Genomic DNA, 16976 nt, shown 5'->3' on the forward strand with positions numbered 1-16976 from the left:
AAGACCTCCAAGGCGGATAACAAGGCGAAGAAAATCAGACCAACATTTTTTTTAAAAAAAAACTAATTATTAAAACAATGAGGGAAAATAAGAAAATTTAGAAAAAAAACACACTTTATTAACATTATAATTATAAAACATTCATTAAAAAAATTAAAATAATAGATAAATATGCGTACTCAATAAACAAATAATTTAATAATTATACAACAATAGACTACTAGAACAGATGAAAAATAATATTATAGCAAACTACACTAACTTTGTTTAAAACTGTAACTTTCAAATTTACAATAATTTATTTAATGAAACTAATAAATATAGCACGAGTCTTCACCTATCATAAATAATAATACAATTTTTTGTTTTTTATTGTATTCGAACCTAGAAACTAGCTATTATTTTAATAATAATATTTAATTATGCAAATCATTTGACATCATTTGACAATGAAGATCCCATTGTTATAATTTAGTACAGATACATAATAGATATACACATTTGACAACACAACTTGTAAAAGAAACGTCACAAATTCTTACACATTTCTATATATCAAAGGGCAGATAACATGTACAAGCTTTGTATGAAAAAGCTTGTATGTGTGACCAGAAAATTTTCTATCCGGAAATGTGAGTTTTGTTTCAACAAGTACTAAACATGCTCCTGATTTTTGACTTGTATAATATTTGAATCTGCGAGCAAAAAAAAATCTATAAAAAAATGCGAGATTTGTTTCAATAAGTACCAAAACATGCTCCTCACACTACTAACAAGTCACAATCTTGCATGACTAAGATTTTTCATCAATTTTCTTATGGGAGGCTAAGAGATTTTCCATCCCGCCATTTAAGGTCCAGTTCAAGAGGCACCAAAGCTGCAGCCAACATGCTCCTGAGTAATGATGCTTAAACGATCTTGCATGACTTCTAATGATTGGTAAGGTGGAAAAGACAAATGATAGAAGCATGTTTGAGATGACGGAAGGAGATTGCAACTCTCGTTTCTCTTGTGGATGGAAAGTCGAGAGGTTAATCCGCGAAAACCTTCTACAGGAAGATACTTCAGTGACGTCCAAAAGAAGAGTAAAGCTTTTCTCTGCTCCGATGACATACTCCCGACAGTCTGCAATTGAGATGGATATTTCTACAGTAAGAATTAATAAACATAACGATTCTCTTGCCAGACAGACGACAGTAGGTGCTTCAGACACTAAGAAGCTCCAGATCTAAAAAAAAATCCACAGTAATTGTTTGCAGTATTCAAGTAAACAACACTTCCTCTAATTTCAGGAGTAATTGAATTCAACAACCATGATACAACCATATCATTGCAACGTTTCCACATAGCATAAAGAACAGACACCTAAAACTAATATGACCTCTATATATAAAGGCTATATCTCTAAACTTGCAACTAACTAACAGCTGTCAAAACTACTCTCCACCTACTCTTATTTGTCAGCTCACTTTCTTGACTTTCTAGATCAGCTGCTGTTTGACTTGAGTTAGAACTATATACTGTAACAAATAAACATAACGATTCTCTTGCTAGACAGACGACAGTAGGTGCTTCAGACACTAAGAAGCTCCATATCTAAAAAAAAATCCACAGTAATTGTTTGCTACCATTAAATCAGTGCTTCGCCGTATGTTGACGATGTTGATGCTTATAAAAAGCTATCCTTTATAATACAATAATTACAGCACCAACGTTTTTTGAACCACAAAACATTTAATATTCTAATTAGTAACACGTAGTCATATCTCATATGCTGTTTAAGAAAACATTTGCACAAATGAAAACATTTGCACATATGAAGTTAACAGCTATGTGGTGCAAGTAGTGCATTGTATGCGCAGAAAGGCCAATAGATGAAACATCGGAGCGGGATGATAGTGCTAACATGTCGTAGCTAAGACAAAAACCTTATAATGGAAAGAGACTTAACACAAACACCTTTTCCTGAAAAGCCTTAAAAAATAAGAGCAAGTACTTTTTCTTCACATACCTGCCAGAACCAGGATATCTGAGGATCAGTCTCCTTGTAGCCATGGTACTCGACGTTAGCTTTCCAATCTTCGACACTTATAGCTTTCTCGCTCCCATATAGCATCCCATCAACATCTTCAATTTCTAAGCATTGGAAGAATGATTTTCGAAGTCTTGCGGAACTTATGATATCATCAAATCCCCGAGTAAACTGAGCTACTTGCTCTGCAACAGAACCAACAAAATAATTTTGAAGAAGAAGATCAACATAAGTTCCTCTATTTTTACTATTCACAACCGTATTTTTCCCATTAGGGCAGAGCTCCACGACGTTCCTCGATCCTAAGTCTTCAGTTTCTACAACAAATGTCAGAGATAAAGCATCTTGATCAACTACCTCAGGATCCATCTCCAATATATTCTTACAACTATTGTACAATAACGGATCTGCATCACGTACATCTTCTAGAGAAACATTCCTTCCGGCCAATTGTAGAAAAAATACTCTATCAAAGACAATTCCGACCTGTACTTTGTGAGTGAAGGCCAGTGCAATTACCCGGCCAGCAAACTTGAAGTACTCCAAGTGCAATGGATCCACCTTGGACGCTGCAAAATAGAACAAGCCATAAATTTCCAAATTAAAGTATTTATCTGCAGGTACGTCAATGTTTCTGTTCCTTTTTTTCTCATATGTTATATGTTAACTTGCTTCCGAAAGAGTAGTTATAACAATATTAAGCAATCAAGAATTGAAACAATGACCTTTTTAAAGGACATAAACTTACACAAACAAAACTGTCAGATGTTAGATTATATGTACTCAAAACATTGTTATAGCAGATTTTTGTGCATTCCTGATAATTACGAAAAGTATAATGAAAGAAGCACCAAGCTTACCTGAATTGGGAAAGAACCTTCTACGATCATTTGGACAAGCCACAAAGAGGGCATTTTGAGGATCAAAGATGGCTTGACAAACTAAGACAAACCACTCCTTCAGTACACCAGGGCCAGTAGCTTGTTCATCTTTAAACTCTATATATAAACCAGCACGTAGTCTTTTAGCCGCAGCATGTGCAATGTACGCAAAAGACTGTGCTAACAACTGTGATCTTTCAATAAACATCTCTAGGAGGAGCTCACCATCCTTAACCTTAATTTCTGGAAGCAACATCATTGCCAAATGCCTTCTGCACTCAAAATTTGTCACCTCCTTATGCTCAGAAATCCATCCATAATCATCAGTCCTCCTAGCATGCTTGATAATTAAGTAGCAGAAAGAAAGCTTCCTATCCCTTATGATTGTCCATAATTTTGTTCCTAAGCCTGGAAAGACCTTAGAAATATTATTTAGTTCCATTAAGATAGCAAGATATTGGTAGCACCCAAGAGTTTCAGTTTCCGTTTGCAATAATACCTCCAATATTCTGAGACATATATGTATCCTCTCCAACAATTTGCCAAAAATATCATCAAGGTCTTTATATTCTTCCTTGGACAAAGAAATTTCATAACGACCATTTTCGGAAGGCTTTAAGAACTTAACCCTTAAAAATATCTCTTCCTTGATATATTTTTGTATAGGAATCATAAAGTTTTTAAAAGAAAGGACATCACTCATCAAAGGAAGATCAAAGGTATTTGGTTTTAGACCAGCATGCATATTTGCATTTATTCCAGCAGCAGCCTCACCAACAAAAGCTACTATATCTTTTAAGGTAACAACTAGATTCGACCCTCTCCTAATTTTAAAATTCCCTATCATATTACTAAGATGACTTCGGCACATTACATATGTATCATCCTGGAATAATGGCCTACAACGCAGTGTTTTACAAATCACTATCAATATAGGGCCACATTGTTGAAACAAATCAGTAGGCAAAAGATTAATCGCCAGAACTAACTCTCTTATCACATCTTCACCGAATACCCTATTATAAGGAGACATATAATACATAGCTAAAGCTTCGGGTGCACCAGAAGACAGAAATACCTGCAAATATCCAACAGCCTTATCTTGATCATTTCTCGGCAATTGTTTCAAATATCTCAACAAGTTAAATTTAATCACAGAACGAGCTTCGTTATCCTTGGCTGCATCCACCGATATCCCTGCACACAATCTCCGCATCAACAAAACCATCTCATCAATCAACCGATGCGCTTTCGGATAAGCAGTACTCCGCATTACTCCAACCAGCTGTAGTTCAACATCTTTCTCAATACAGCATTCCCCTAGAGTTTGCTCACTGTAAAGCTGCCTACTCTTATAAATTAATCGTTGCTCGTTTATCGGAATTCGAGTTCTTGACTGTATTAACTCATGAACCGACTCAACGGTATCATTAGGATCAGCTCGAATAACTAATCTTTTCATTCCTGAAAACATCCTGACAAAGAACTGTAACCCAGATTTCGATTTCAAAGACTCGGCTATACACGCAGCTTCAGGTACATCAATGGAAGAAGAAATAACGCAGGTGTTGTTAACGTCAGGTATCATTTTCAAGGACGCAGAAGATTCGTCAGGGGAATACTCGTCCAATTTACGTTTAATCCCCTTCTGTTGTTCTTGACATGTATTAACGAGAGACATTGTGTGTGACTCTATGTGTATGGATGAATGTATCTGGTCACTCTATATAGCCACATTTTACTACAACATATCTTTGTCAGATTTTTGAAACTGTCGAATCCTTAATATTATTTTTAATCATATTTTAAAATATGCATCTTTTCAATTATAGATATTCACTAAATCTTAATATATGGATATTATTTTTTAAAAGTATTTTTAAAAATAATAATCGTTGCATTTAGGTAGAGTTTACGAACTTATACAATCTTTTTTTCCGCTATCAAGACTACATTAATAATTTTGTTCATTCATTCGCGGACATATATTATCTTTTGTTATCACTATTTTGTACCTACAAAAGTTAATTTCATCTAGTTTCGAGTTATATATGACTTTCTTCATAAATTGTTATTATGTTTTCTTTTCGTCAGCACAGATTCATTATTTCAAAATTAACAATTGATAAGGTTGTTTGTGGCACAATGAATGTATCTAGTCACTATATATAGCCAAATTTTACTACACCATATAATTATCAGATTTTTGAAATAGTCGAGTTTTTGATATTATTTTCAATCATATTTTAAAATATGCATCTTTACAATAATAGATATTCACTGAATCCAAATATATGGATACTATTTTTCAAAAATATTTTTAAGAATAAAAGTTGTTGCGCTTACGTAGAGTTTACGTATTTGTACAATTTTTTTCCCTATCAAGGCTATTTTAATAATTTTATTCATTCATTCGCTGACATATGTTATCTTTTGTTATCACTATTTTGTACATACAAAAGTTAATTTCATCTAGTTTCGAGCTATATAGCTATATACGACTTTCTTCATAAACCGTAATTGTGTTTTCTTTTCGTTAGTACCAAATTCATTATTTCAAAATTAAAAATTGGAAAGGCTGTTTGTTGCACGATGAATGTATCTAGTCACTCTATATAGCCACATTTTACTATATCATATAATATTAGATTTTTAAAACGGTCGAGTTCTCGATATTATTTTTAATCATATTTTAAGATATGCATCTTTTCAATTATAGATATTCACTGAATTCAAATGTATGGATACTATTTTTTAAAAGTATTTTTAAGAGTCAAAGTCGTTGCACTTACGTAGAGTTTACGTACATATAAAATCTTTTTTTCACTATCAAGGCTACACTAATAATTTTATTCATTCATTCCCTAACCGATGTTATCTTTTTTTATCACTATTCAGTACCTAGAAAAGTTAATTACATCTTGCTTCGAGCTATATATGACTTTCTTCATAAAACATAATTGGTTTTTTTTTCCGTTAGTACCAGATTCCTTATTTTAAAATTAAAAATTGGAAAGGTTGTTTGTTGCACGACGACAAAAAATCTGAAATGCATATCTTTATAAATATTTAAATAATATTCAATTTGGATCTTAATTTGTTTTGAGATTTTTCAAACATAAGTAAATTCAATTTGGATTATGATATATTCATTAAAATAATTGTATATGAATCTGAATTTTTTAAAATTTCACTGATTTTTTAATTTTGTATTTTTAGAAATTTTATTAAAAAATCGATTGTATTCAATTTCTATTATAAATTTTAAGGTATTCAAAAGTTCGCGAGTTTCATTAAATTTAATAAAATGATAAAATATGATAAAGTTTTAGGAATTTCGGGTGAATTTCACTAAAACTTTATTGAAATTAAATTTGACAATAATCTTCTAACATTGAACAAATTTATGATCAAATCATTAAATTTATATCAAATATGATAGGGTAGGACACATACATACTCATCTTATTATTATATATTTCGGTTGCAAACTGAATAAAACTTAATGGTAAATTCTAGAGATTTTGAAATAAATGTGATAGGGGATAAATAAATTTTGATTGTGTAATTAAATATTACAGTAATTATACATTATTTGGGCTACTAGGCCCAATTAGAAGATGTATGACATTCAGACCAAAAAGGTTAACACATTGATCAGGCCTGATGGACCAGATCAGGCCTGATAGAACAAAGAAGGCCCAAAACCCTGAATATTAATTAATTTCGTAATTAATAAGGGAAAAATCAGCTGTTGAGAAGAGTCTCAATAAGGACATAAATCCTTGCAGATTAGCCTCTAAGGGACCTAGAAGGATAATAAATCAGTTTCCTACCATTTAAGACTCCAAAGTCCATTCTAATTCTGAGATTTGACTACCAAGTCTCCTATACCAAGTCAAATTCAAGGACCCCCAACATCTATATAAGGGGCCTCACCCCACAAATCAGAACTACGTTTTTTGACTTGATCCTTGGCAATCAGCAAGGTATGTAGGCATCTTGTTAAGGCAGATTGAGTCACGAAACACAAGAGCAGTCAAATCGAGCCTTGAAGCGCACGTTTCTTAGTAATAAATACAGCAGTTATAATATGTTAGGTCCCAATTTGTTTGTAGAAGGGGGGGTTGAATGCAAACAATACCGTTTAGTCGAATAAAATGCGGAATAAAATGGTGAAACAAAATTCAAGTTAAATAAAACTTTTATTAAACTTGAAAGGTGTTACAACTACGGTATCGGTTACAAGGGATTAATCTCAAATCAATTATTACAAATCTAGAATAAATTCGACATGAACTTTTTCTATTTTTGTAATTAAAAGATCAAATGCTAAATGCGATTTGAGATTAAGTTCTAGGGATTTTGATCCGCTAGATTGTTACACAAGAACAAGAGAGTGATTTCTAGTTGATTGGATTTAACTTTACAAGCTAGAAATTGTGATCTTGAATTAGCAGATAAGATGAAATATTTGGCTGCTTTTTCTCTGTTTTGTTCTTGGCTTCTGTTTGATTGCTTTTCTGTGTGAGTGAGTAAATTGGATGCTTCTGCTTCTTTTTAATCAACACAGCCGAGATCAAATGAACTGGTATGACAATCCTTTGTCCAATAATACTTTCGGTGTGACAATCTTTTAGAGCTAGCAAGACAATTAAAATGAACTAGCAAGACTTTCGGTATGACTATTGATTGTCATACCGATTGTCATATTAGTTCAAATGAAATTGTCTTACTGAATTAATAAGTGATTTTAATCTAAATAATAATTCTATCAAGACAATCAACTGAATTAGCATGACTTTCGGTATGACTATCAATTGTCATACCGATTGTCATACTAGTACAATCAGTTGTCTTTTTAGAATTAAAACAGATTTTAATCAATTAAAATTCTGAAAAACCTTAATATTAATTCAGAATTAATTAATCAATTAATTTAATTAATCAAATAAATTAATCTTTGCAGATATAATTTATTTTCATAATTAAATTATATGACTTAATTAATTAATAGAGAATTAATACTAACCCTGAGCAGCATCCATTCTTCTGACAATCTTCTGAAAGTCACTGAGACTTATGAATCAATTCCGCCACTTCAATGCTGACACTCGATGTACTGTCTGGTTCATGAGTGACTAACTTTCGTGACGTTTCTTCATGTCTTGACTTTGATGTTCTGATTGAATCCTTGTAATAAATGATACCCTGACGAGATCTCTGTCACTTGATTAAATCCACGATCTTGATTTATATCACTGAGGCATGATCAAATTCTTGAACTTCTTCCAGTGAATCTTCAAGTCTGCAGATGAACAATGTTTCTTTATTCTTTGACAGATGTTACATTGTGAGATCTCTCTAATGATTGATCCACTATTTACTTATTACATTCTTATTTGAGTTGAGTTAAATACTCGAATAAACGAGTAGGCTATAACATATGCCTTTCATAATACCTTAGTTTTTGATCCATAACATTTGGCGCCGTCTGTGGGAAAGCACAACAACAACCATGGCGAGAACACGGAGAACAGTTAGAGCCCTTGAAGGAGGAACACCAACGGGGACAACCCCAGTGATTCCGTCAACCGTGGAGGTACCTCCTCATTCAACTTATGCAGCCACGCAAGGAAAAGCCCAGATAGGGGCAACTGAACCTCAGCCACAAGGGACGATTCCCTCGGCTACTCAAGGTACGAATCCCAAGTTCAGCAACTACATGCACCTGTAAATTCTCGACCCATTGGGTATGAGTATTCAACTATTGTGACTACTAACCCCCCATATGGGATGCCCCTTTACCCCGAGATTGGAGGAAGCGGACATGCTGGGCGGAGTGAAGCACGAGGACGATCGCCCCCCTATATACAAGGTTTGGCTCCAATCCTTGAGGATCAGGAATTTTTTGGTCCTTATACCGAGAGAGACTCCAAATCTTCAGATGATGAAGTGGCCCCAAGAAGGAGGCGTGCTAACAAAGAGCCGATGGGTGATGGTCGCCAACGTCCTAGGAGCACCCAAGGGACGAATTCCCAAGAAGTGCAGGAAAGGATCAGGGCTTATGAGGCTGAGATTCAAAGGTTGAAGCGCGACTTGGAGTCACACCAGAACACCAGACCCCCATTACCCCCAAGGGGGAGGAATCCTCCCCCTATCATAGACCTGGATGGTCCGATAAAGAGAAGGGCTGTTGTCCCAAGGGCTGATCCAAGCTATCTTCTTCCCCTTGGAGATCCTGATGATCCTACTCCACCATTCACTGAAGAAATAATGAATGCGCATATCTCAAGTAAGTTCAAGATGCCCACTATTAAAGCTTATGATGGCACTGGAAATCCCGCCAATCATGTCAGGACATTCTCCAATGCACTGTTGCTACAGCCCGTGAATGACGCTATTAAGTGTCGGGCCTTTCCTCAAACCCTGTCGGGTATGGCTCAAAGGTGGTATAGTCGTTTACCCCCAAACTCTATTGGGTCCTTCAGAGAATTAAGTCAGGCTTTTATTAAGCAATTTATTAGTGGGAGAGTGCATGAGAAAAGTTCAGCATCTCTCATGAGCATTGTGCAGGGGGCGAAGGAATCCTTAAGAGACTACCCGAATAATTTCACAAAGGAAGCTTTAAAAGTCCCGGACCTTGATGACAAGGTAGCCATGATATCACTGCAACATGGAACTAGAGATGAGTTTTTCAAGATGTCCTTGGACAAACGTCCCCCTGAAAGCATGTTGCAGCTCCAAGATAGGGCAGGGAATTATATCAAAGTGGAAGAGAGTATGAGGAAGACAGTCGTGAGCAACGAGCCCGCTAGAGGCAAGAAGCGGAAGACCGATCTGGAATACATCGCTAAGGACAAGTATCCTAGAACTGAGTAGAATCCTGACTCAACTCCCAAGAGAGGAGGACCTGGACAAAAATTTACTGAGTATGCTAAGCTAAATGCTCCAAGGAGCCAAATTTTAATGGAAATCGAGAAAGATCGAGATATTCGGTGGCCTAAGCCCTTGAAGGCCGATCCTGCCAAGTTAGATAAGAGCAAGTATTGTAGATTTCACAAGGATGTTGGTCATAACATCGATGAGTGTAGGCAACTGAAAGATGAAATTGAGTTCCTTATTAGAAAAGAGAGATTGAACAAGTACACTGGAGATGGAGGAGATAGGAGCAACAACGTGAGAAAAAACTTTGATGATCGGAGAAGAGATCAAGAAGACCAGGGGCGAAATCCCCAACCTAGGGGACCGGTGATAAATACAATCTTCGGAGGACCGCGACCCCGAGGGCCTGTGATAAACATAATTTTTGGAGGACCAACTACTGCTGGGTTATCCAAGAACTCCAAGAAAGTGTATGCCCGAGAAGTTATGCATATTGTTGGGGAAGCCCCGAAAAGGGCCAGGACAGGAGTAACGATGTCTTTTGATGATTCTGATCTGGAGGGTGTGAAATTTCCCTATGACGACACGTTGGTCATAACCCCGATAATAGGGAACGACCCGTTGGATATCTTGCTCCATGACACCTTTTTAATCAAGTTGCCAACAACCATAGGGCAGGAACTAAGGCAAGCAACTCAGATGTTGGACTTTGTAGTGGTGAAGGCTAGTTCGACTTACAACGCTATCATGGGAAGAACAGGGATACACGCCTTCAAGGAAGTCCCTTCTTCCTACCATTCAGTTATGAAGTTTCCAACCTGAGATGGGATCGGAGAAGAGAGAGGAGATCAAAAAATGGCTAGAAGTTGTTATGTGGCCTCTTTGAGGGCAGACGGAGTTGGGGGGCAGGTTCTTCCTATTGAAGATCTGGATATCCGAGAGAATGATGAGAAAAGAGAAAATCCAGCAGAAGACTTGGTTTCAATTCCTTTAGCCCCCGAAGATCCTGAGAATGTGACTTTTATTGGAGCCACGCTTGAGGAGCCCCTTAGAGGGAAGTTGGTGAAATTTTTGCAAGAAAATACTGACGTATTTGCATGGTCAGCAGCATATATGCCAGGCATAGACCCAGAACTGATTACTCACAAGCTGAATGTGGACCCAAATCGAAAGACAGTGAAGCAAAATAAAAGATATTTTGCTCCAGAGAGGCAAGAAACTATAAAACAGGAATTAGAGAAGCTCTTAGAGGCTGGTTTCATTGAGGAGATTCAATTTCCGGAATGGTTAGCAAACCCTGTAATGGTAAAGAAGGCCAATGAAAAATGGAGGATGTGCGTGGACTTCACTGATCTGAATGATACATGTCCTAAGGACTGTTTCCCGTTACCAAGGATCGATACTTTGATAGATGCCACTGCTGGGCATGAGATGTTGAGCTTTATGGATGGGTTTAGTGGATACAATCAGATCAAGATGCACACGAACGATATTCCAAAGGAGCCACCTATCAAAGGTTGGTAAATAAAATTTTTAAGGATCTTATTGGCAAGACCATGGAAGTCTATGTTGATGATATGTTAGTCAAGAGTCTAGTAAAGACTGACCATATAACCCATTTGAGGGAAGCTTTTGAGATCCTGAGATATTATAAAATGATGTTAAATCCTACGAAGTGTGCTTTCGAAGTAGGGTTTGGAAAGTTTTTGGGATTAATGGTCTCCAAGAGAGGAATCGAGGCCAATCCCGATAAAATAAAGGTAATCCTGGACATGGAGCCACCAAAAACTATCAAAGATGTTCAGAAGCTCATAGGAAGGGTTGCTGCGCTGGGACGATTCATCTCCAAGTCAGGGGACAAGTGCTTGTCGTTCTTCAAGTCTTTAAAAAAGGTCAAAGATTTTGAACGGAGTGAGGATAGCTAGAAGGCATTTGAGGAATTAAAGAAATATATGGCTCATGCCCCGTTGTTGTCCAAGCCAACTTTTAATGAAGTTTTATACTTATACTTGGCCGTTTCAGAAAGTGCCTTGAGCGCTGTATTGGTTAAGGAGGAACTGAAAATCCAGAAACCCGTGTACTATGTCAGTAAAATTTTGCATGGAGCTGAGTTGAATTATTCAACTATTGAGAAGTTTGCTTTAGCCTTGGTAATGGCTTCGAGAAAGATGCATCCTTACTTCCAGGCTCACAAGATTGAGGTGCTAACAAATAAACCCCTGAGAAATATCATTCATAGTCCCAAGGCTAGTGGGAGGCTGATTAAGTGGGCAATAGAGTTGGGAGAATTCGACATCAAGTATAAGCCACGAGCGGCGATAAAAGCCCAGGCATTGGCTGACTTTGTGGTGAAATGTACCATACCCAACCAAGAAGTCGGGGGCAGGAAGATACCATACCTCAAGACAAGGAAGTTGATAAGGAGGACAAAGAAATGATTGATAAGGAGAAAGAATACTGGGTTCTCTATTTTGATGGAGCATCAAAAACAAATTTAAGTGGAGCAGGTTTGGTTTTACAAAGCCCTGATGGGTTCTTAATTGAGTATACCATGAAGTTAGACTTCCTAACCACAAACAATGAGGCAGAATATGAAGCTCTGATAGCTGGTCTTGGCTTAGCAGGGACACTTAGAGTCAAGAACTTAAAAGTCTGTGGAGACTCGAAGCTGATCATATCCCAGGTAAAGGGAGAGTTTGAGGCAAGGGATGATACGATGGCTAAATATGTTCACCTAGTAAGGGCTGTGATGACCAAATTCGATGAATGCCATGTTGAGCACATTCCGAGGGAGGAAAATGCTAAGGCAGATGCATTATCATAGTTTCCTTCATCGGAGATCGAGGAAAGTTCAGGAAATGTATACTTTCGCGTTCTGAAAATACGGAGCATTGATGTTAAGCTTGTAGCTCTTATATGTCTGGGGACGTCATGGATAGATCACATTAAGACTCATATCCAAACCGGTTGGTTGTTGAACGATACTATAGAAGCACAAAAATTGGCTGTTCGAGCACTAAGATACTCTTTGATAGATGGGATTCTGTACAAAAGATCTTTTGTGATTCCTTACTTAAGGTGTCTCAGGCCCGATGAGGCACGCTTGGCTCTTGAAGAAGTACATGATGGTATCTGTGGGAAACACTTGGGGGGCAGGGCCTTAGCTCATAAGATAACCCGTTTAGGCTTCTATTAGCCATAAATGATGGATGATGCCAAAGAATATGTGAAAAAGTGTGACTGCTGTCAGAAGCATGCACCAGTCGTTAGACAACCCCCCGAGATGCTGACCTCCATCAAGTCGCCCATCCCCTTTGCTATGTGGGGAATGGATATACTGGGGCCTTTCCCCATGGCCACGACACAAAGGAAGTTCCTTATTGTAGCCATTAATTATTTTACTAAGTGGATTGAAGCCAAGCCTTTGGCCAAAATCACAACTAAGCAGGTTGCACAATTCCTGTGGGAAAATATCATGTGCCGGTATGGAATTCCCCGCATCCTAGTCACTGACAATGGAACACAATTCAACAATGAGGAATTCAAGAAGTATTGTGAGGAGAATGAAATTGAGTTACGATTCACCTCTATGGCTCACCCGCAAACCAATGGGCAAGCGGAAGTGGCGAATTGAATAATCCTGGATGGACTAAAGAAGAGGATCGAGAAGTCGAGGAATAACTGGGTGGATGAAATACTCCCAATACTATGGGCCTATAGGACTACCTGTAGAGTCACGACTGGAACAACTCCCTTCATGTTAGCATATGGGGCAGAAGCAGTTGTTCCTGTAGAGATATCACATTCATCCCCTAGGATTCAAGCTTTCAATGCTGAGGAAAACGAGGAAGGGCAAAGGTTAGCCCTGGATCTAATTGATGAAGTACGAGATGAGGCACATGCAAAGATAGTGGAATATCAGAAAAAGGCTTCATTCTACTATAACCTAAGGGTTAAAGAAAGGTTCTTCAAATAAGGTGATTTAGTCTTGAGGAAGGTGGAAGCTTCTGGTATTGGGCAGAAAGGGAAATTTGCCCTGAATTGGGAAGGGCCGTACAAGGTTAAGAGCGTTCAAGGTAGAGGAACCTACAAGCTGGAGACTATGGATGGTTTTGAAGTTCCGAGAACTTGGCATGCACAAAACCTGAAGGTTTACTATGTGTAAAACAGTTAAATCATGATTCTCACTTGTCGGAGTGATAAGTAGGTTTAAAAAGCACCTTGAAGCTTTGCTTGCTTAGGATTTTTTATAGAAAATATGTTTAGATTTTATCAGGGTTGAACCCATCTCATGTAAGGTAGCAAGAATACCAAGTTATAATAAAAAGCGTTCGGCTTATTCTAGCCTATTAGATTGATGCATTGTGAAGGATAAAACCAAGTTATAAACTTCAGTTCAAAAACTCGGAAAAAAGACGATGATACTTGGACAATACGAATGAAAATAGTAGAAGTCAATTACAAAGTTCGATATTGTCTAAAAAAAGAAAAAATACATAAAACTTAGGCCTTGGAAGGCTCAAATTCTTCAGAACCACTATCCGAAGTCTCCGCGGACGTCTCTTCAGTCGGTCCCTCGGAAGTCTCTTCAGAAGTCTCCACAGAGGTTTCCTCGGAACTATCCTTGGACGCTTTGGATGCCGCAGGAGGCGCTGGTTTAGGAGACGCTGGTTTTGGAGGCTCTTCTACCCTGGCCTTCTTTATAACAGGCTCGATCTCCTCCTCAGAAGAAGATTCCTCCTCTTCAGAGCTGGATTCAAGCTCCTTCCTTTTTTGGCCTTGGCCCTGACTTCCTGATGGGTCGTCCTTAATCAGGTCAGCAAGCTTATCTGCAACGCCCCCAAGTGATGGGACTTGCACAGGGCAGGGGATGGAAGATTGTTCAAGAACCTCAGGAAACTCTTCCTGGATAGCCTCCACATCAGCGTCCCAGCCTTCCTTGTAACTGACTGGATGTAGGAGGGCATCGTGCTCCACCATTAGGTCTTTGAATTCTTGAGTATCCATCCAGCCGTCAAATGCTTTGTCTTTTTGAGCCTTGAGAATAACAACCTCAGCCCTGGCCGTTTCAAGATCAGAAGTTGAGGAGGCAAGTTGGGCTTTAAGAGTCTCTATACGCTGGTTAGCCTCCTCCAGCTTCTTGTTTGTGTCTTCTAGACCAACTTTCCAAACCTTGTCTTGGTGAATTGCCCCTTGAAAGTGGACGTTCGCCTGCAAGAAACAAAGGAAAAGTGAGAAACAAGAAAAATTACGGCAGGAAGCTATATATATCAAAAGAAAAAGACATACCGCAGCCAAGGCCTGAGCTCCGAAAAGCTCGTTAGTCTCCAAGTCCTGTTGAAGGACAAGGTCATGATAATCCACAGGAGAAATGGAATGCATAGACCATTCCTTGGCAAGCGTTGTGTTGCCAACAATCAAATCCTTTCCCCAGATTCCCCAAGCGGGTTGAAAGAAAGCCCCTGGTTTTTATTTTGTACGTAAAGGTTGGCTGGGGCCTTCCTCGCCTACTTCCTTCGCCTGGAGTAGGAACTCCGGGAAGCGATCCCCGAGGCGCGGGTCTTTGAAGACCTTCCCAGAACGTTTCATCCTGTTCGTTTCCAGGTCTTTAGGATTTGTAGCCTCCTCAAACTTCTCAGCCACTGCAGCAAATAAGATAAGTGAGTTGAGAAATTAGCAAAGTAAAAAGTGGGAGAAACAAAGACAACTAGAGGAGGAAGGAAACATACTCTTTTTAGGAACGGGAGAAAGGCCACGTTCTACAAGAACGATCTCCCTGATAAGATCCCAAGAGTGGGAAGTCCCCTTATCTTGAGTAAGGAGGCTGAAAGCTCTGGTCTCCTCCTCAGACAAAACTATATCGTTAGGGCTCCCATCTACAGCTAGCCCAAAAGACGAACGAAAGAGGGTGCCCCAATCGCCGCCCTCCCAAAGAACGTACAGAAAATCTTTCTTCCACCCCAAATTATTGTCAGGGATGGACTTCCCGTTCACTATATGGGGAACAGTTGGGCGCTGGCTCAAAGAAACCCACCCCGAATTCTTGTCGGGACTGTTCTTGAACTGAAAAATCTTTCTAAAAATGGCAACCGAGGTAGGGACGTTGTGCTTGGCGCATTGCGACAAGTAGCACAGAATCAACCTCCAAGAGTTTGGAGGGAGTGGCAAGGACTGATGCCCATATTAGCTAGAAAAATAGGGATAAATGGGTGAAAGGGGAGTCTGATACCTGTCCTTATAGTGTCCCTGTAGACGCATAGTGCGTCCTTCCTCCATTGACAGGCCCTATCGGCCGGACCCGCAAGAACGAACTTGAAGGGTTCCTTGATTTTAAAACAAGCAGTCAACTTGTCCAGCTCCTTTGGATCCCGGGAGACATTAATATGGTCATGCGCATCCAGATGCGCGTCAGACGGGTACTCATCCCCTCGGCTATTGATCATATCAATCAAGGAAGTGTACCTCAATCGAATGGGGAACTCGCTGGACTTTTTGGCCACGTTCATCTTGGCCAAACGTGTAATTCTCTTATCAGCCATCTGAGAAAAGGGCGCAAAAGAAGACAATTTTAAAACACGAGCTATGCAAAAATGAGCAAAAGAAAAGAAAAGAGAAAGGTATTTTACCTTAAGTAACAATGCAAAAAGGGGCCGGCTTGCTAAGTAAAGGTTTTGGGGCTCAAAAACTCTGACCTACAAATTATTTCTCAGAGATCTTTAGGAGAAGAAAATTTAGTAAGTAAATAAATGAGAAGTGAGGAGAAATAGACTCTACTCACTCCTTTATATAGGAGAAAAAGTGAAGATGAAGGGACAAAAAGCCCAGTAAGTTTAAAGGCCCAATGGAGAAAGCCCAGAAATGGAAAGTTCCAGAATACTCCAAGGAATTCCAAAGGAAATAAATAAATAGGGAAGAAAAATTCAAGAATATTCCCGAGAATTCTAGAGAATTCTAAAGAAGGTATTTAAACATATTAAAGTCCAGTTCTAAGTTGGAAGATGCCCAATAGAAGGCCCAAATCCAAAAAGGATTTGGAAAAGTAAAGGCCTGAACGACGCCCAAATCCAAAAAGGATTTGGAAATTTGAAAGCCCAAAATAATGCCCAAATTCAAAAAGGATTTGGAAATTTGAAGGCCCAAACAGGGCCCAATCCAAGTTAAAATTAGGAAAAACCCAA

The 16976-nt window shown here is 38.4% G+C and overlaps 1 protein-coding gene across 1 annotated transcript; it reads right to left on the reverse strand.

Moving 5' to 3' along the window:
• Positions 1-704: 704 nt before the first annotated feature.
• Positions 705-4594, reverse strand: LOC141711528 (E3 ubiquitin-protein ligase UPL5-like). Its single transcript, XM_074514036.1, has 3 exons — positions 2893-4594; positions 2012-2601; positions 705-1125 (listed from the first exon to the last, which is right to left on the reverse strand). Exons 1-3 carry the CDS (start codon positions 4592-4594, stop codon positions 862-864), a joined length of 2556 nt encoding a protein of 851 aa, XP_074370137.1. The 3' UTR covers positions 705-861.
• Between the last annotated feature and the right edge of the window lie 12382 nt (positions 4595-16976).

The sequence above is a fragment of the Apium graveolens genome, chromosome 1 (assembly GCF_009905375.1).
Source record: "Apium graveolens cultivar Ventura chromosome 1, ASM990537v1, whole genome shotgun sequence".
Classification (NCBI taxonomy): domain Eukaryota; kingdom Viridiplantae; phylum Streptophyta; class Magnoliopsida; order Apiales; family Apiaceae; genus Apium; species Apium graveolens.

Bases quoted from the DNA above. Each gene is read 5' to 3' on its own strand.
- LOC141711528 (XM_074514036.1), bottom strand. From the start codon at position 4,594: ATGTCTCTCGTTAATACATGTCAAGAACAACAGAAGGGGATTAAACGT. The intron at 2,602-2,892 runs GTAAGCTTGGTG...TCTATTTTGCAG, and splicing joins AAGGTTCTTTCCCAATTCAG to CGTCCAAGGTGGATCCATTG. The intron at 1,126-2,011 runs GTATGTGAAGAA...TCTCAATTGCAG, and splicing joins AGATATCCTGGTTCTGGCAG to ACTGTCGGGAGTATGTCATC.